The 21215-nt window shown below is 32.7% G+C and overlaps 1 protein-coding gene across 2 annotated transcripts; it reads left to right on the top strand.

The window, feature by feature from the left end:
- Positions 1–7685: 7685 nt before the first annotated feature.
- On the top strand, positions 7686–10887 carry LOC112279478 (uncharacterized). 2 transcript variants are annotated; one of them, XM_024513953.3, is made up of 4 exons: positions 7686–8330; positions 8720–9644; positions 9766–10317; positions 10542–10887. In XM_024513953.3, exons 2-4 carry the CDS (start codon positions 8784–8786, stop codon positions 10647–10649), a joined length of 1521 nt encoding a protein of 506 aa, XP_024369721.1. In that variant the 5' UTR covers positions 7686–8330; positions 8720–8783; the 3' UTR covers positions 10650–10887. The 2 variants fall into 2 exon arrangements, with proteins under 2 accessions (XP_024369721.1, XP_024369720.1); XM_024513952.3 differs by having other exon boundaries at positions 7728–8334.
- The last annotated feature ends 10328 nt before the right edge of the window (positions 10888–21215 follow it).

The following is a 21215-nucleotide window of genomic DNA, read 5'->3' as shown; positions in this document are numbered from 1 at the left end:
AGTAGATGGAGATTATCAACTATTTTCATTTGTAACAACACGGCATGTATAGCAAAGTCTGACACATCTATTTTTATAAAAAATGCCTTAAAAAAGTTGACACCATATGAGATTGATACATAAGTAAATTTCTTCTTTAAAGCATCAAATGATGATTTTGCTTCTTTATTCCACTTAAGTTTATCTTTACATGTCAAAGGTGTAAGTGGAGCTACAACTTGAAAAAAGTTCTTGATGAAGATTTGGTAGTAATTAGCAAAGCCTAAAAAATATTGCACATCTTGTATTATTCTTAGAATCTTCCAATCTATGATAGTTTGGACCTCCTTAGAATTGATCATAAGGCCTTTGTTGAAAATGATGTATTCTAAAAAATCAACTTGAGTAGTGTGGAATATACACTTTTTTAACTTGGCATATTATCTTGCATTTCTAAGTTTCTATAATACGCGATGAATATGAAGTTCATGTTCTTCTATATTCTAAGAGTAGATTAGAATGTCGTTTAAATATCAAATGATAAAATCATCTAAAAATTTAGGAAAAACATCATTCATAAGATGTTGAAAAGTGATTAGTATATTTATGAGTCCAAAAGGCATGATATTATATTCAAAATATCCATACTTAGTTCAAAAAGCAGTCTTCTATTCATCTCCTTCTTTGATACAAACTAAGTTGTATGCTCTTTATAGATCTATTTTGGTATAGATCTTTGTTTGATTGAGTTGATCAAGAAGTCCTGAAATCAAAGGCAAAGAATACCTATTCTTGAAGATGATCTTATTGAGTCCTCAATAATCTACAGACATCCATAGAGATTCATTTTTCTTCTTCACAAATAGGATAAGAGCTTTGATTGGAGATTTAGAATAGCATATGAAGTTCTTTACCAAATTTTCATCAATATACTCCTTTAATGCAGCCAACTCATTCTACGATAAGCTATAGATTCGTCCAAATGGTGGTTGAGTTCTTTCTTGTAAATCAATTGAATAATCATAAGATCAATGCTCTGGAAGAATATTTATATATTTTTTTAAAAAAAACATCTTGAAATTCTTCATATTAGCTAGAAATACGACTTAACATTTTTTCAACATTAGAAATGGGCACAGCATATATAGCAAAAGATGATCCTTGATTTGCAGCATGCATAAAAGCTCTCGTACCTACTAGTAATGGTTTGGAAGTACTAGACTTTTGTACTTCTATTTTGTAACTCGATCTTAGATTATACTACCAAAAAAGTTAAGGTTATGAGAAATCTAATCTATTTGAGGATTATAATTTTTTAGCCATGATAATCCTAAAAAAACAGGATTAGAAGAAGATCTCATTACATTAAATATTACCATGCTTTTATGATCTTTAATTATTACATCTAAAAGAATAATTTCATAGATAACATTTCTAAAAGATAATGAATGACCATCTATGATTCTATATGTACGGATTATATTTTTTTGACAAAAGTATTTTTTGATTTCTGACAAAATATTTGTCTATAAAACAAGCTGAAGCTCTTGAATCTAATAAGACAAGGACTCTGTAATTATTAGGTCCTAAATATACATCTATTATAAGACAAGGTGAGGGATCTGAAGAGAGAATATGACCTTTACTAGGTATTGTACATGATTCCAACCGCACGGTCCCTATTATAATTGAAGAAACTTATTTTTTGATACATTATCTTTTTTAGTAATTGTGCTGGTCATTTTGTAATTGCGTTGCTTCTTTGGACAATTTTGAGTAGTGTGCTTAGCTTCTCCACAGTATAAACACAAATCCTCTTGGCGACGTCGAGTCTTTTTTTGCTCTATGAGAGTTTTAAAACGTATTATATCAATTTGCATTGGTTTTAGTCTGGATGAATATGTTTCAAAAAACTTAGAAGTTGCTGCCATTACTTAACTTGTTTATTTCCAACCAAGTCTTTGTTCTTGATACTTTTTAAATAGTCAATTATTACATGCAATGGCTTGAGCAATAAATTGTTCTAAAGATTCTATTTTTGATATTGTTAACAAATCTTTGACACTATCCTTTAATCTATATCAAAATCAATTGATAAATGCTTTATCATTTCAGTCCACATCGCAAGCAAGGTTTTAGAATTTAGCAGCATATGTGGTGGCTGATTGTGATCTTTATCGTAAAGATAAGATTTTGGTCTCTACTACTCATTCTCAATCACTTTATCTAAATGTCATTGTAAATACTTCTAGGAATGAATTCAAATTATAAAAGAATAGTAAATATTTTTTCAATAAAAGTACAAACCAAGAAAGAACACTTCTTGATAGAAGTGTGCCTATGAATCCAACTTCAGTAAATCCATTAGGATATTGAAAATGGTGCAACTTTAGATAGAACTTGACTTGTTGCAAAAATCCTCAAAATTTTGATCTTGTTCCATCAAAATTCTCAGGCATACTAATCTTTGTCCCCATCATACTTGTAGAAGCAAAACTCCCTAGATTTGGTTATAAGGTCGATCTACTTGATTCCATCAATTGGTGAACTTCTTGTCGCAGATTCTAAACTTCTTCCATAGGTGTACGCATAGTATTTTCATAATTCACATTAGAAATATGAAGATTTCTACTCTAAAAGTGTTGACAAATTCATGAAGACTTACAATAGTTATAAATCTATTCTCACTTCTACGAGACGTAGTGTCCATAATCTTTTCTTTCATACGTAACTCAAATAAATCCAAAAAGTTAAATTAGAAGAGAATAATCTGCAATCTCTTATAAAAATTTCTACAAAGACGGATAATCTACTCTCTTTAAGAAAAGATCAGAATTAGAAAATAAGATTTTTTTTGTTTAAAAGGTGGATAATCCACAACCTTCAAAATACAACAATAAAAGTGGGATAATCTACTCACTTCTAAAATAAGATAAAAATAGTATGTTAACACTCTTATCAAACTATCAGGGACATGAATCTCAAAGAAAGAGAATCCTTGATACACTCTTTTGTCATTGAAGAGAACTAGAAAGTCACTCAAAAATTAATGTAATATTAATTAGAATGGCTATTGCCAAAAATAAGAAAACTAGAAAGTCTTGAAATAAGACTAAGGATTAGAACGTCATTGACAAGAGTGAAAAAGGCTTCACTCTTGCTTCTTTATATACTTATAATTAGAAGCTACATGGCGATGTCCTATAGGACCTCCAAAACATGTTGACTTTGCTAACCACGTATCTCAACTTGTAAGGCCAATTATCTATGTATGCACCACATAGTTAGCTTGTTCCACAAGCTACTATATGGAGCTAACTTGTTCTATAAGCTACTAATACGTTATTATACTGTAATTGCTTATAGTATGTAAAAATTAATTAGAACATATAATATATTCATAAGTCTTGGTGTATATTAGAATGGTTAATATATTAATTTAAAGAAAGTGGATTTAAGAAATTTTATTTTGATTTTTATCTTTTTTAATTATAGTATTTCAAAAAAAAAAAAAAAAATTATAAAACCTAAATATTTAGTACGAAACCTTTAGAGGAGATTAAAGCTTAAAGAAGAAATTCTTAACTAATAGGAGGCTTATTAGAAGGGATGAAAGCAAGGCATGGTTGGATGAAGGCAAGGAATAGGGATCTTCATTCCTATTAGTCAAAGGCCATGTCCATTGGACTTCAAGGAGGTTGTTCAAGGCCTTCTTAGGGATTAGAGTTTCTCTTTTAAATTCATTTGAGTTTTGGAGGCTATGATCATCAAGTTTAGGTTTTTGGATACAGATTGGATACAAATTTTATGTGATTTGGAGTTTTTTATGAAGGAATTATTGGCGCTCAAAGTTAAGGTGTCAATTTCATACCTACTATCACTCTTTGGGGCATAACATACGTTTACAAAGAGCAACGAAAGATTGGCAACTAGGATTGGAGAGAATACTTTTTTAACTACATCTTTCTTATATTATTTAATAAATTTGAAGTTTAGATGAAGAGGTTATAGGGGATTGAAGTCAATGCATCCAAATCAAAGGCAGTAAGTAAGTGATTTTGTTCATAGTAATAGTTGGAGCCATATCTTGAATTTTTGAATGAATTTTGGAGTCAAATCTTTTGAAGAAGGTAGATTATTGCATGAAGAAGCTATATATATAAATTTTGTGGCATTTAAGTGCTTATTTTGTGAGATATGAAGAAAATTGTACATAGGTGTATAAAAAATAGGGTTTGAAGCTACTGTTAGGATTTTGTCAATATCTTAAGATCTACAATAAATTTGTAGTTGAAATTTGTTGTGATAGTGTTCAAAAGTACATCAATACTTCATGTAACATTTGAGTGTATTTGAATAGTCCAATTGGAAGATATGAGTTTTTGAAGTTCATGAATAATATCCCATAAGGATATATAAGGATTTAGAATTTTTTTAATCATATTTTGGATGTTTTGGGAACTTAAGACTATATATATAAGTAACTATTGAAGTAAATATATATGTCTATAACACCTTTTCTTATAAAAATTGATAATAATCAAGAGTTTGAAGTAGAAGAATTCCTAGATTGAAGGTAGTACCAAAATAGATTAGAATATCTTGTTCATTGGCATACATATGGTATTAGTGAATGCATATGGAAGCTAGCAAAGAATCTTACAAATACAATAAAGAAAGTTGAGTCTTTTTATGGACAACATCTATGAAAACTAAGATGAAGAATAACAAATCTTTGCCTCAAAAGAAACAAGGTTTAGAGAAGATAGTATTCTACTTTTTATTCTTATTTATAAATTTTATATATTTGTGACATTAAGAAGATAAAAAAATCAACAACTAGCAGATTCAATAGAAAAGCTATCACTTGCTGAATTATCGGAGAAGACATTGTGATTGTTAAAATCTTTAAGATGATATAATTAAGATGAAGATCTTCAAGAACAACATATTTTTTTTTGAATAGATGGCAAAATACAACGTATTTGGTATCTTGACCTTAAAAAGGACTGTCGATGTTTGAAAATTTTATTAGATGTAGGAATGACTCCTGATAGAATTCTAAATGTTTTATTTGAAGAGAGTTATGAAAGCCTCAATAATAATCAAATAATAGGGTGGTCTTTCTCCCTTGGTATAAAATAGTATTTATAGTTGAGAGGACCTATCAACCATTTTTAAAGAAAAAAAAGATCAAAGTATGTAGTAAATATAATTTATTGCATCTTAGATTTTTTCAACACATGATGACCGCTCCTCATGGAACTCATTCCTAGAAGAAGGAATAATATCACAAACATACATATTTATTGCAATATTTATCCATATGATTAAATATAAGTAAAAAAAAATAAATTTATTTCATAATATTTTCTAGAGAAGCTTCTTAATGGCTTCATAGAAATTACTTTGACTTTAATTGTATTTGTAGTTGATTGGTAAGTTAGAAACTTGGTCAACAAATTAACCACATATTGGTAGCTTGCAAAACAAGCTAACTATGTAGTACACATATAAAAAACTTGTCTTGTATATTAAGATATGTGTCTTATAAAGTCAATACATTTTAGAGGTCTTATAGGACATTGCCACATAGCTCTTAGTTAAGAATATATATGGAGGCAAGAGTGAAGCCTTCTTCACTCTTGTCAATGCCTTTTTAGTCTTTAGTCTTGTTTCAAGACTTTCTAGTCTTCTTGTCTTTGGCAATAGCAATTTTAGTTTAATACTATATCATTTATAAGTGATTTTTTAGTCTTTTTGAGTGATACAAGAGAGTATTGATATTTTAGTTCTTTGAGGTTCATGTCCTTGATAAGATGCCACAAAATAAATCAAATTGTTTTATTATTGTAAGTCTAAATATATTGCCTTGTATCTTGATTCTTATAAATGTGACAAATATAAAAAACGGTTTAAATTTTTTAATGTTTTATTTAAGCAAATTTTCACATGGTTTTTAAATTCTTGTAAAAACCACTTTTTTGAGATTTGCCTACTACAACTTCTTAAGAATAAAATTATTCATGTCATATAAGAAAAATTAGCCTATTTATGGATCTACAAATTGTGGCTTCTCATCTTGTTTTTAAGTATAAAGATTCTTTGAGATTGAATTTTTAATTTTCTAATTTTAAAAGATTCAAATTTGAAAAAGGTGGTTTATTTATTCATTTAATTGATTTGTAATTAATGAATATACTTTAGATAATGTTTTCATTTTAATAAATCTTGAAAACAAAAGATTTTTTTTTTAGATATAGGTAATTAGAATGATTTAATTTCACAAATCCCAATTAATTCCATTTTAAAAAACTCTTTGTTGCATAATTATTAGAAAGAGGTATTCATCTTTCTCAATCAATTTACATGTGACTGCTATTCCAAGTTGTTTTTTTTTCCCTTGGGGAGGCTGGGAGAATCATGTTGGAGAATCCATTGCTCCACTGCGACGCCGAAAGAGCTGTGCAGAAGCTTAGCCACAGCATCAACTTTTTCAATGAATTCAGGGTTGCGAGAGGCCAAGTAACGACGCAGGACTGAGTATGAACGTCGATCACTTCTCCCATGCTGCTGAAGTTCGGACCCATATCTTCTTCCTAGATTTCGCAGTATATTCTGAGAAGTGTCGAAATTATGCCGAAGTGACTTGACCCCGGTGGGCCCAGATAATTTTTTTGGAAACAAAAAAGGGTATATCCCTTTGCTGATATGTTAATATAAACAGTGTTACATTCTCGATGGGCCCAGTTTCGAAGAAATTACAAAAGAAACAGTGATGGTATATGTATGTAATAGTCCCAAAGTTGGAGGTTACGGACTCGGTCACCCCCGATACACCTAAGATTATCGACTTAAAGAAAGCACTAGAAACGGGTTTTGGGGTAATCTGCAGAACAGATTGTAATGAATTTTTCTGTACGTCATCATATTAATATTCGACACTAAAACGCCCCTCCTCTCTAGCACTGTCGCTCACCGATTCTGAGCCACAACTGGTAGGGAGCAGAAATTAGAATATTCTTGCAGTTGGCAGAAACTGTTCATGGAAGCAAACGATACCCAAAAGTTAACGTGGCTAATAGAGTAACAGTTGGGCTCTTCACTGCTTGCTTCCATCCAAACCAAGAGAGTCTATCTCCTCTTCGCCCTTTTCTTTATAATATGTCGCCTGTACTAGTATTCAAGGCACAATGAATCAAAAATCGACCTTAACTAAGAAAATTTGCAAGCATTTTAGTGTAATATTCTCGAAAGACTTGTTTTAAATCTATTGTCGCGAGCAGTTACTACAGCTTCAAGCATGGCAGTCAAGGAAGTGGCCCAGATGCGATGCGTGCGTGAGGCCTTTCCTGCTTTTGTGAAGCAAAAGTCCAAGTCCCCTCACAATCTTCGACGTCAGCGTGGGGCGATGTTGACTGTTGGGTGCAAGATTAGAAAGGAAGGATTAAAACAAAGTTGCCGAATGATCTTTAGTAGGTGAACTGCTGTGTTGGCAAAATAGCACGTACATGTTGGTAAACTGCGGCGTAGGCTAGAGAAGCCTTCGTCGCCACGCGTCAGTGATTGCTTGACCCGAAATCTGGTGATTCACTGTAGTCAGCGCATGCAGGAGAATGCAGTCTGCTGAGCTTATATTATAAGAATATGGGCAAAGTGAAGTAAAGGATGTTCAGAACGCCACTTTTTTTTATCCATGTGCACCTTCTTCGATGCGTTCACGATTGTCCAGTCTTGTATCTCACCTTTCAACTGAAATTGAGAATAGTATGTATCCAATATCTCGTGTTTTGTTGAGGATCATATTCCACTTCGTCGATAAGAAAATAATTTGTATTTTCATCTCGTTGGGGATTTCCTGGAGAAAAGCGCCGATTTGAAAGGATTTCTTATTTCTGCTCGACAGCGGCCCGAAGTGTTCGTCCGTCGGGTTAACAGTTACTCCTCTCTACCATCGGCAGAGTCCTAGAACGAGAATTCGATCGATAGGTTTTGATCTTCGTGTGGGAGAGTAGAGCCAAAGATTGACTAGGACACATTTATGACGTTGCCAGAAAATTTATGGTACATAGAGGACTTTATCACTGTCTTGCAGTTTGGGAGAGTGATGCAATTACTTCAAGAAACTCAAGAATTCGTTTTGGTTCTTTTCTTGTCGCACTCGCTGTAGCTGGATTTATCACATCGATTGTGGTTTATAAGAATTTCGGCAAGAGGAACACTGAAGCGTTATTGGTTGTGCTAGTTTACTTCTGAAAAAAGTTTCCAACAAGAAGAGTACACTAAGACTCTCATCGAAGCTCTGCTGGTGCAAATCGGCATATTTTGGAATTGCAAGCTCGTAGAGCACTGTAGGTACTTCATTCGACTCACTTGATTATAAGATACGGTAGCATGGCGATTAGTAATTCTGCTGCGGGTAACCTTCTAGTTTCTTGAAGTTGTTTTAAGTCTTAATGGTCTGGCATATAATTCTTCATGCTGAAATTTGTTTGCATGCATACTTCGAGGATGAACCTGTCTCTTGCAACCATGAGTAAGATTTTGAGGTCATACGCTGGTCTTGAAAGTGTGGAAATGGCCGTCTTTATTGCAAATTTTTTTAAAATGTTCCAATCTCCATTCCTCAAGTAGCAAGGAAATATCCACGTCTTCTCCTCAACCTTTGGACCAAAAAGCAACAACAGTACCAAGCGGGATGGGTTTGTCTGAAATTGTTGAAGTTTTTTTTTGCCTGTAGAGATCAAGCCTCTGGATACAAAGTAGGACACCTGAGAGGACAAGGAAGTGGCGAAGCTCTCCTTATGGCCCTGGAGAAAGCAAATCCTGCAAAGAAGGCTCCTAAATGGGGATTCGGCTTCTTCGAGAAGAGCCACTCATGGATGAGCTTCGCCCTTGTTGTCGGCTGCGCGTTGTCCATAGTGTATCTCTTGCAGTCGATGGTTGTGAATAGAAACAACTGCATGTCTTTTAATCCCTTGCCATCCATAATCGCTGAATCCGCCCCCAGCAATATCTCCTCCGAACACAAACTAGGTTCCTCGCCTCCCCAGGCTAGGATAAACCCTAAGGGTACAGAGCTTTCTCGGATAGTTTTCGCTATCGCAGGAGCGGCTAGGAATTGGCCTGTAAGAAAGGAATACATCAGGATCTGGTATAATTCAGCAAAGAATGTGCGTGCCATAATGTGGTTCGACGAGAAGGTAAATGGGACGTGGGAAAAAGACGCGCCTCCTTTCAGGATCTCAGAAGACATCTCCAGATTTCCGATCAGTCGTGGAAAACTAGCAGTCACTCGAATCGCAAGAATTGTTTCCGAGACTTTCAGGTTGGGGCTGCCGGATGTAGACTGGTTTATCATGGGAGACGACGACACGTTTTTCTTTCCAGGGAATGTGGCGAAAGTGCTCGCGAAGTATGATCCCACGAGGATGTGGTACATTGGAAGCAATTCCGAGTCTCAATCGCAGGATGTCTCGCACTCTTTCAACATGGCATTTGGAGGTGGAGGATTCGCGATTAGTTATGTCCTGGCCGAGGCACTTGCCAAGATGCAAGATTCCTGTCTTTTGAGATATTCACGCTTATGGGGAAGTGACGAGCGTGTGTACGCGTGCATGTCAGAGCTTGGCGTGTCTCTCACCCACGAACTCGGTTTCCACCAGGTTCGTAAAAAACTCCCAGTTGTGTACAATGTCATTCTGAACTCCATGCGTAGGAGTTTCAAATTGGTTATCAGTCACATGCGAGACCATTTAGTGCTAAGAATTTCCAATTGGGTCACAGATGGACATAGTAGGGAACGCAATGGGCCTCTTAGCAGCGCATCCTCAAGCCCCTCTCGTGAGCCTCCACCACATTGACTGGATCGACCCCATATTTCCCAACTTTAACCGACACAAATCACTGCACCATCTTTTGCAAGCAGCCAAGGTGGAATCCAGCAGCCTTTTTCAGCAATCAATATGTTACGCGGATGGCCAGAACTGGTCCATCTCCGTCTCCTGGGGCTACGTGGTGCAAGCCTATAAATGGTTTGTCCCTCCACGCGAGCTGGAATCGCCATTGCTCACGTTTCGAACTATCAAACGAAGAAGCGACAGATCGGAGTTCCGCCTCAACGTTCGCGAAATCCCCAATGATCTGTGCCTTCTGCCCACTCTATACTACATGCAATCCGTCACTGGGCCCAGTAACCAAACCGAAGGATTACTGGAAAGTGTGTACATGAGGGAAGTGAATCCGAAGCGAGCTGCTTGTGATAAGCGGATGCATCCTCTCAACTTGGTGCAGCGGATCCGGGTTCTCAAGGAGCCAGTCGCAGACTCCTGGTTTCAGGTACTTGTTTGGTTGTTAGTTTGTTTTTCAGTAGCTTTTTCTCTGCAATCCATATCCTGTTGCTTGTTGTTTCTATTCTACGAATTCGCTACCAGGTGTGTTGTAGGAATGATGGACGTAAGGGCTATCAGTGAGTGATTCCTGCACAACTTTTACTTAGAAATTTGTACTGGTTTAGAGATTTCATCTCATAGCCTGGTGTTGTTGGTTGTGTGTCTGTACAGGCGCCTCGAAGATCATGCTGCTCGGTGAAGGCTTGGGGCAATGATACAGTAGAATTGCGGTTGCTTGCATGCAGAGAGGGTGAAACTCTCACAAGCAACCTCCATTGACATCCACCCCACAACCCATCACAAAAACATTATTTTTAGGGGAATGATAAAGCAATCCAAATTTTTATTAAAGCTATTCACCTATCATCACAATTTTGCACATGAATAGTACAAATCTTTTTCATCATTAAGACCATAATCTACATTTGGATAAATAGAATCATCATTCTAAATATAGTTTTCAATAGTTCTTAATAATTCCCAATAACTAGTAATAAAGTCTTTTTATTCTTCTTCCTACTTGTTTTATAAGTATGTGTCTTATAAGTACTTATAAGTATATACTTAATTCACTTCTTTATCATCTTATTCTAGTGTATATATTTTTAATAAAGAAGTGAAGTATATCTTATATCTTAATAGTATTGATGCATTTGTACATAATTAAGGCTATGTTGTATGCAAACGATGCTTTGACAAAAATCACATTGATTACAAGTGTGAGAAAGGAGAGATTTATTGTAATCAAAATCATCACTCATAAACAAAATAGTGCAAGTCATCTAACAAGATGTCCATTTGCGTTGTATGCTCATCATTTGCATAATAGTACTCAATGGCATTTGATTGTTTGAAATGCTTTTCATAACCATGGAGCTACCTCTTCTCTTTTAGGCTATTAATTTGGTCGTCGATTATAACCAACCAAAAAAGAACTAACTTTACAATTACTAGCCACATGTATTCTTGGAATAAAATGAGTTGCGTCAATAAAGTAGTAGATTTTTGGTTGTTACTAATTGCTCAATCGAGTCTTAAGATAAGAAAGTACCAAGTTTATATATAAAAATGTCCCTAAAGGAATAATCACATCAATACATAAGTTCTAATTATTAAAGAATATCCAAAATGTAATAAAAATATTCTAAATCTTTATATATCGTTAAGGTGAATTTTTCTTAAACTTCAATAGTTCAAATCTTACAATGAAACCATCTAAACAAACTAAAATTTTACATGAAGTGTTGATGTACTTTAAACAACTATTAAAACAAATTTCAACTGCAAATTTATTTCAAATCTTGAGATATTGCCAAAATCCTAATGATAGCTTTAAACCCTTACTTGCATATATTTACATGCAATTTTCTTTGTATCTTACAAACTAAGTACTTAAATATCAAAAAAATTGATATATAACTTCTTAACCTAATAATTCACACTTTTAAAAATTTTGAGCCAAAAATTCATTCAAAAACTCAAATTATAGCTTCAACCATTACTATCAACAAAATAGCTCAATTATTGCCTTTGAATTACATGTCTTGTCTTCGATGCCCTATAACTCCTTCAAATATAGCAATTATTTTATAAAAGACATAGATCTTAAAATTATCCTTGAGGCTACATCTCCCAATCTCCAAAAGCTGCAATATAACTTCTCGTATCCTCATAAGAGCAACAATATATCTTAAAAGACACCTTAACTTCAAATGGCTATAACTTCTTCACCCTAATTCCAAACTCTCTAATTTTTTTACACAAATTGTAGCCCAAGTCTTAAATCTTACAATCTTTACTTTTGATTCTCAAATGCCCCTTTTGAAGTCACTAAAATTCTTATTATGGCTGTAAGCAACTTGTTGAAAGTCTATTGGGCATGGCCTTTAACTAATAGGAATGAAGACCTTCACTCCTTGCCTTCAACTACCCATATCTTGCTTTCATCTCCCAAATAAGCTTCTTAATAGTTTGAATCTTTATCTTTGAGCTCTCATCTTTTCTAAAACTTTATACTAAATATCTAAATCCTATATAATTTAAACACTATAATCAAAATATATAAACTTCAAAATAAAATTTTTTACATCAATTTTCTTTAAATTAACTTATTAACTACTCTAATACACATCAAGACTTATAAATATATTATATATTTTAATTAATTTTTATATACTATAAGCAGTTGTAGTTTGATAATGTTCCATCAAAAAATATTATTTTTATCTTATATGAGAGTGATATTAATAGTAAAGTTATTGCTCAAATTGTTTATAATGAATAACAAAAATTACATCACATTGCTTTTGCTAGACAATCACCTATTATATGTATTATAAAAACTTTATAAGGTGCTAATTACTATTTTTCTTATCATTGTGATAAAATTACTTGCTTATTTTTTGTACATTTTAAATGTATTCAACTTACAAAAAGGTACCATTTTTCCATTGTCGTGGATTGCATATACAAAAAAAATAGATTTAAAATGTTAATATTACATGTTATAGGGATAACAAGTTTCAATACCTCATCTATCATTGATATTTTTTTTTTCCAAAAAGAAACAAAACTCTTCTTTTATTAGATGTTAATCCAACTTCAGCAAGTATATAGAAAAATTCGACACATTTACATAGGTTCTAAAAATAATTTATCATTAATAAATGCTATTTAATTAATATTTTTCACTTCAAACATATTACTTTGTATTTGGCATATACAAAAAGAATATGTTAGAAAATTGTAAAAAATACTTTTCAAACAAAAAAAAGATAGGATGGTCTTCATTCTTTGTAAATTGGACCATTGTGATTAGTGCATATTCTATAGAGATTTTTGATTAAGAGTGGACTAATCTTTATAAGAAACACATTCTTATTATTGCTCATGAAATTATTGAGAACTTAAAGAATAATTAGATATTACATAAGAAGAGATTTGTTAAAACTTTGGCAAATAATCTACTTCACCTCAAAAGTATTACTATATCACAAATAGAGGATCAACTTTCAACATTAAAATCCCACTTAAAAGTCTCTATTAAAGACCTTATAGAAGTTCAAATTTCTCTCTTATTTTTTTTGAAAATACAAGAGAATTGAAAGCTTAAGAAAGTTCAAGACAAATCCATATTGTTTATCAATACAATATTGGTTTCTTTATCAATGTTGTGAAACATATATCTTAACATGCTCTTAATCCTGTTCTTGAGAAATATAAACAAGCAAGAGCAAAAATTGATAAATACAATTTTTCTTATACAAGGACAATGACAAAGACATTAGATCTATTATATGAGCATCATATATGAATTTTATTGAGAAGAAAAGATGTTTTTATCAATTAGTAATTTTCATCATCAATATTACTTGGTAAATACTTATGACTAATTTATTCCAATATCACCTACAATTTGATTTTCTTCTAAAAGTTTACATCTATTTTATATTGCTATTAATCAAAATTTTGATGTTCTATTTCTTCACCAACAAAAAGAATCTATGAAAATAATTGATTGAACTTTCAACAATAATTATATAATTGAAAAAATTTCAAGTGATTTTCTCAAAGAATAGACCACAAAGAGTAAGAAATAGAATAAAAGGTGACATACATGCAAAACCATCAATACAACAATCTACAATACAATTGAAAATTATAGAAACAAAAACAAAGAAGTACTTTTACACCAACTACAAGTCAATGGGATATAATATCTCTACATGCCTTAGAAGGATAATCTTTCTCTCACAATTGTCTATAAGTAATTTATGGATAGAATTGAATTCAATAATATATTGATAAAATTATTAAAAAATTATTATAAACAGACATTTAAAAAATTTTAAATTCTTATCATTGTAAGTAATATTAATTATTAATTTACTTTTTATTAATAAATTAAAAATGATGTATTCAACTTTATTTTTTCATGAGCATTTATTAATATTTTAAACCAATGAAAAAATCCAAATTTTATTTAAATGATATTCAAATTTTATTTTAAAAAATTAAATTAAATTAAATTTGGCCACACAGAGGTTAACAAAACTTAAGAGTTTTTTATGATTTTATTCTATTAAATTAGTAACTACAATAGAAATTAATAATAATAGAATCTTATAAAGAAGATTCTTTTTCTAAAAAAAAAAAAAACTAACTATATCTTCATCTCAATCAACAGCATGGCAGTGACATAAAATTTTATTTGAAGTTGTTTCAAGGAGGCAACAAGTTCAATCTCATACTTAAAAAGAATATCTGATTTGGATTGCAATCATGATGAGTACAAAGAAATGGCTTCTTAAAAAGTACTACATTCCTTAATCAGATCCACAACATCATTTAATACACTATTGATGATAGAGCTAATCTCCACATTTGTAAAAAAAGTCACCATCACTCTCCATCATACACCATCCAAAATCTCACATATCTTTATATCTTCAGCAATCAACAAAGACTTCATAGCTATTCATGCATTCTCCGCTCAAGAATAAAACCTTCAAATTAACAACCTTGAAATCTCAAAATAAGGTCCTACTTTGTACCTTCTAATAAATAATATATGGATTAATTTATACAAATGTCCAAAACTAAACTTCCTTCTCTCCTTCTCTCTAATAAAACAAACACCTAAAATAATAATATATCATTGATATATATATTGATTCTAATAATTATCAATATTATTATGTAGAAATAAATAAAAATAGATTAATTTTATAATATCTTCTAGAAAAGCTTCTAAAAAGCTTTACAAACACAATTTTGACTTTACATGTGTTTGTAGTTGATTGATAGGTTGAAAACTTAGTCAACAAGTTAATCACATGTTAATCATGTTAATAGTTTGTAAAAAAAGCTAACTATATAATATATATATATAAAACTTACTTTAGAAGTTAAGATATATATCTTCCAAAGTTAACTTGTTGTCACTGACATACACATGTAAACCAATAATAACTTCTATGATTTAGATAATAGTAGGTAAAAGTAGGTTAATTCTATAATATCTTTTTTAGAATCTTTTTAGAAGCTTCATAGATACTACTTTGACTTTATAGGTGTCTTTAATTGACTTTTTAGATTAGAAATATGGTCAGAAAGTTGGCCATATACCACACATGTTGATAGCTTGAAGAACAAGTTAACTGTGTGGTCCATACATAGAAAACTTGCCTTGTAAGCTAAGGCATATGTCTTGCAAAGTCAACACATATTAAGGATCCTATAGAACATTGCCACATAGTTGCTAGTTAGATAGTATATATACAAGCAAGAATGAAGTCATCTTCACTCTTGTCAACTCCTTTCTTGCTTCTAGTATCAAGGACATATATTAGGAAGTTGAAGAAGATTCTAGAAGGTTCTAGAGAAGCTTTGTAGTTTGTAGAAGCTACTTGAGAAGTTTTTAAGCTCGTAGAAGCTGCTTGAGAAGCTTTCTAACTTACAGAAGCTATTTGAGAAGCTTCCTAACTTGTAGAAGTTGCTTGAAAAGCTTTCTAATTTGTGGAAGCTACTTGAGAAGCTTCATAGCTTGTAATATATATAAGAGCAAAGACTGAGGGGATCCTCAGTCTCGACAACACACCTCTTGGAGCTCTAGTTCACTTTTCTAATGTTGTTCTTATACTCATCTGATTAATTTAATTCTTGCTGATTCTTCTTGAGCTTCTTATTTAGATTTTTAGTGAATATTCTAAATTTGTGACAGTTTGTCAAAACTACACTCATCTTTCATATCAGAGCTAGTTCCTTCTTGTTAGAGTGTGGATTATCCATGTGCTTGAAAGTGCTAGCATTTTAGAGGTTGCGGATTACTCTCCTCTAAACTGATATTTCTTCTATTATAACATTGGAGTCTTATCTTTCTTGGAGAGAGTGGTTTATCCCTCTTCTTGAAGGTTTTAAGGCATTTTAGATGTTACAAAGTACCCTCTTCTAAACCTATACTGCCTTCTTATAGAGTCATTCTTTTCTTTCTCTTAGAATGGTTGGAGGTCAAGATATTAGTATGGCTAAAAGTTTGGAGTCCAAATTGAACGCCATTATCAATGTTCTTGCTACGTTATTACAAAGAATTGTAGAGATTGAAGGAATCATTGCAAGACTTCACAATGATGGAGCATCCAAGATGGTTTAATCCAGGATTCACTAGCCTCAAGCTTCAGCACCAAGAGAAGCATCTTTGCTTTTAGTTCAACAAGAATCGTTGGTCTTACAACAAAAAGAGCCCCAAATTAGCCTTTCAGATAAGTTTGATGGTATGCATTCCAAGTTTTGAGGTTTTATCAATCAAATTAGATTGATAACAGCTTTACAGTCTGAACACTATCTGACGGAGGAGTCATGTGTTGGACTAGTTAGAACTTTGCTCACAGGGCAAACTCTAATATGATTTGCTCCTTTCTGTGAGAAAAGATCGTTGTGTTTGTCGTTTTACTTATTCTACAATTCTTTTCAGAATAAACCTATATAGGAGAATTTGAATACAAATAAGACTAAGTACATGAGCTTACTTGTTAGGATCACGTGATTAACTGTATTCCAAACCACTAAAATACTAAGAAACACTACAATGCTTTCTTCTAGGAACAATATTCCTTCATCAACTGATAACAACAGTGTGCAACCTTGCACTCTTAAAAGACTGCTCAAAATTCATAAATTCTATCCAACACCTAGAATAATAGACTTCACTATAACCAATTTGGATTTACAGACTTTTTATAATCACAGACTTCCTCTGTCGAAACACACACATAACTCTCAATAAACAACAATCATAATCTTCCATTCATAATCAATCTTCTAATAACTTTTCATATAATTCAATCACATAATACTCCAATTACATAATCAATAACTCATAAATCAATCTCTGATTTATTCCACAGACTCACTTCTCAGTATTCAAAAATTATCCATTACTCTTCAACAACAAAGAAACAAAGAGGTAGCATCAAGCTTAACTCCGACTCATGACTATCTCAGTCTGACACCCCAACAAATTTCTACAATTCCTATATAATTGCTAATGATTTCTAAATCTTGACCATAATCCTATAATTAAGCACTTTTAATAACTAAATCAACCATCTATCCTCTTGAACTGACTATTCTACAGACTATTAACCTATTTTATCAATATCTTACAAAAATGAACTAATATCTATTCTACAATCGTCAATTTTGAACAACTTTGAAACTTTTTTGGAGGCATTTGCAGAAGCATTTGGTGAACACGACAAGGCTCGATAGGCTACAACAAAGATCAGGTCGCTACGACAAGGAGCATGCTCCGCATCAGTCTATGGATCAAATTTTAGATAATTAACCTGCGACATGAACTGGGATAAGGAAGCATTGATGAGTCAATTTTATTGGGGCTTGAGGGAAGATGTCAAGTTGTGATTCGGCTACTATATGAAAAAAATATAATTATGTACTTAATATATAATTTATAAAGTGACATGGTGAAAGCTGTAGAATAGATATTAATTTTTTTTTGAAAGATATTGGTAAAATATATTAATAATCCATATAATAGAAAATTCAAGAGGATGGATGAGTGATTTAATTATTAAAAGTGGTTAATTATAGAATTACAATTAGAATCTGGAGAATCAAGGGAAAGTATATAGGACTTGTAGAAGTTAATTAAGGTGCCATCGCTGTGATAGTTGTGAGCCGAGGTAAGCTTGGTGCTACTTCTTTTCTTTTATTTGTTATTTTCTTTAAATAAGAGGATTAAGAGTTTCTGAATATTGTGAAGTGAATTATGGAATGGAAATGTGATTGGTATTATTTGAGAAGAAGAAAGATTGAATGTTGAAATCTGATTGTAATTCAGCAGAGAGAATAAGTCTATGTTTGTGTGAAACACTCTAATGTGAATGGCAATTCTGTGTGAAGAATTCCAATGATTGGAATGAGGGTAATTGTGTGATGAAAGCTGTGAGGGCGCAGTATTACAGTTGGAGATTATGAGGGTGAATATATTGGTGGAAATAGCAGTTATTGGTATGATTGAATTGCTATAAGGAAGAGACCGATAAGATGAAGGAGGAGATTATAGTTTCCTTATGTGTTCAGATATTGGAAATAGAGACGATACATTTAGGAGGTAATTGATTGTGTGATCCTAACGTGAATGCTTAAGCAATTAGTCATTCTCCGTGTTCGAATCTCTCTACACGAGTTTATTCCCATTAGATTAATTTGAAATAAATAAAACGAGTAATCACATTTTGGTGCCACTACCTAGAAGTGATAATAGCTTTGAGTGTTAGGAATTAATTACCAAACGTATGAGAAAGTTGGTAATGGACGACGATTTCAGTAGTGTTTGAAGCAAGATTATGGTTAATAAAAATGAGAGCATTGCATCGAGGAAAATAAATCAGTTGAGAGAAAAATAGGGAAGAGCGCTGTCGTGTTGTGGTTCGGCTACTATATGAAAATAATGTAATTATGTACTTAATATATAATTTATTAAGTAACATGGTGAGAGCCATGTTAGTAGATTTTAGTTGGTTGTAGGATATAATTTGATTATTACTTTGAAAAAAGGTTGTTTAGAAAGATTACTATAGAATTTGTATAACTTTAATTTCCTTTTGATAGTGGCTTTTAAGATTGGTTTTGGTTGATAGTAACTTCTAAATATTTAGAGTCACCTTTATTAGACATTGGTGACATTTGAAAACTTATTTTGGTTCTTTTATTTGGTGTTTAGAGCATAAATTATGTAAATCTTATAAGAAAAAGGATTGAAGAAGGATTTTGGTAGCAAAGGGAGAAATTAGGGCACCAATATAGATGAATGGAGATGAAAAATAAAAATCTCCATTCCTATTGGTCAAAAATCATGACCAATGGGCTTTGAGGAGGCTGCCCGAGGCCATATTAGGAATTAGGGTTAGTTTCTCGAGGCCATTCGAACTTTGAAGGCTAGGGTCAGAAGGTTTAGATTTTTAGTTAAGGTTTTGGTGCAAGTTTTGTGTCATTTGGGGTTTTTATGAAGAAGTTATAGGCGCTCAAAGTTAAGGTGTTAGTTTTGGACCTACTGTCACTCTTTTGGGCATAACGCACGCATACGGATGGCAATTGAGGATCGGCGACCGCGACTGGAGAGAAAACTTTTGCGGCTATACTTTTCATACACTGCTTACTGGATTCCAAGTTGGGATGAAGGAGTTATTGGATTTTGAAGTCAGCACATGCAATCTAAGGGTAGTAAGTAAACCGATTTACTAGTGTTTGTCTCTTGAGCTATATCTTGAGCAATTTTGTAAGGTTTTGGATCAAAATTTCAAAGAATGTGTAATTTCATGTTAGTAAACTTTTTGCATAAGTTTTATGACATTTTGAGTTCGAATTTTTGAGATATAAGGAAAATTGTTTTTGGGTGCTTGTAAATTAGGGTTTGGAGTGTCTGCTAGGGTTTCTTAGATGCCAAAAGTTCGGGAGTGAAATTGCGGTTGGTTTTTTTTGTGGTAAGAGTTAAGGGTAAATTCTACCTATTTGTAAATTTGGAACAAACTGAACGGTTAGATCAATAGTTATGATTTTCTAAAGTTTGGGGCGAGAAAACCCTTCACGAAAAAAATATGTTTTGAAGGGATTTTGTTATATTTGGAGTTTTATACAAAAATTTAGGGGTTTTGGAAGCCAAGAAAAGAATCATACAAAGGTTTAAGGTACAATCTCTACAACTTGATACCCAATGTATTCCCAGATAGCAAATCACGCCATACGACAATGCAAGGAAGGAACTTGCTTAGAGAGGAGCAAGAACGTAATCTTAAAAGGAAGCATCGACAAAATTGGATTAAACCATGATTGCAAGCTTGTCGGTGCATCCGAACATATTAAGAACTGGACAGACTGTTAATTTTGCAGTCGTATGTACCGTTATTATGAAAAACTACCGAGAGCACTCGTGGGGAGCGCTACTAATAGTCTAGCATACCTCTCGAAGCCATTAACAAAAAGTGAGGAAGGCACAGAGGAATTAGGTATCCATTGGGTATTTTCTCAATTAGAGATACGTCCAATTCTAACAAGTCTAGTTCTGAAGATCGGCATAAATCACTTGTCAATAAAGACCAATTCAAAGTATATCAAAACCTATCATTTTTACCTCATATTCAACTACTAAAATTATTTGGGAATAATAATAGTCAATCGAGAAGGCCTGGAAGTCCAAAAAAGACTTTTGTGGGAGATAATTTTTATTTTAATAAGAAATTGAGCAGAACACCAGCATCTGTAATGGCTTCCGGAGGACAAGCAGTTCCAATTGCAGTTCAAATGGGTGCAGTAGGCGATCAAACGACTAGCGTCGCATCATTACCTACTTTTTGGGGTTTGCTAGGTGCAAATTCAGATCAACATTTTTCTCAATTCTTGATGGCGTGTGTACCCAATAATGGCAAAACTAAAGATATTTGATTAAGATGGCTGCCAGCGACATTGAAAGACACAGCATTTGAGTGGTATAACCGCCAACCTGTGGGACAATTTATCAATTGGGAGGCATTGAAAAATACATTTTTAGCCCATTTTCGACTAATTGGTTTTGAAGAACGTCTTGGAAAAAAATTAATGAACAGTAGAATGATACTAGAGGAAGCAGTATAGTCATATTATAGTCGCGTAGCAGATATACTTCAAAAATGGCCAAATAATCAAATGCCAGAATCGTTTGCGTTGTCCATATTGGTTAATTGAGTACACCCACCAGAATTGAAGATGTTTGTAAAGGAGGCCCAATGAGCCACCATTACATCATCTCTTGAGCGAGCAAAAGTATGAGAGGAATGTCACTATGAT

The sequence above is a fragment of the Physcomitrium patens genome, chromosome 3 (genome assembly GCF_059467195.1).
Source record: "Physcomitrium patens ecotype Gransden chromosome 3, ASM5946719v1, whole genome shotgun sequence".
NCBI classification, from domain to species: Eukaryota; Viridiplantae; Streptophyta; class Bryopsida; order Funariales; family Funariaceae; genus Physcomitrium; species Physcomitrium patens.
The sequence above is the reverse complement of the archived record's forward strand: the minus strand, read 5'-3'. Positions and strand labels throughout refer to the sequence as shown.

Coding starts and splice junctions, on each gene's coding strand:
- LOC112279478 (XM_024513953.3), top strand. CDS start 8,784: ATGGCCCTGGAGAAAGCAAATCCTGCAAAGAAGGCTCCTAAATGGGGA. Junction 9,645..9,765: donor ACGAACTCGGTTTCCACCAG/GTTCGTAAAAAA, acceptor ATTGGGTCACAG/ATGGACATAGTAGGGAACGC. Junction 10,318..10,541: donor TCGCAGACTCCTGGTTTCAG/GTACTTGTTTGG, acceptor GTGTCTGTACAG/GCGCCTCGAAGATCATGCTG.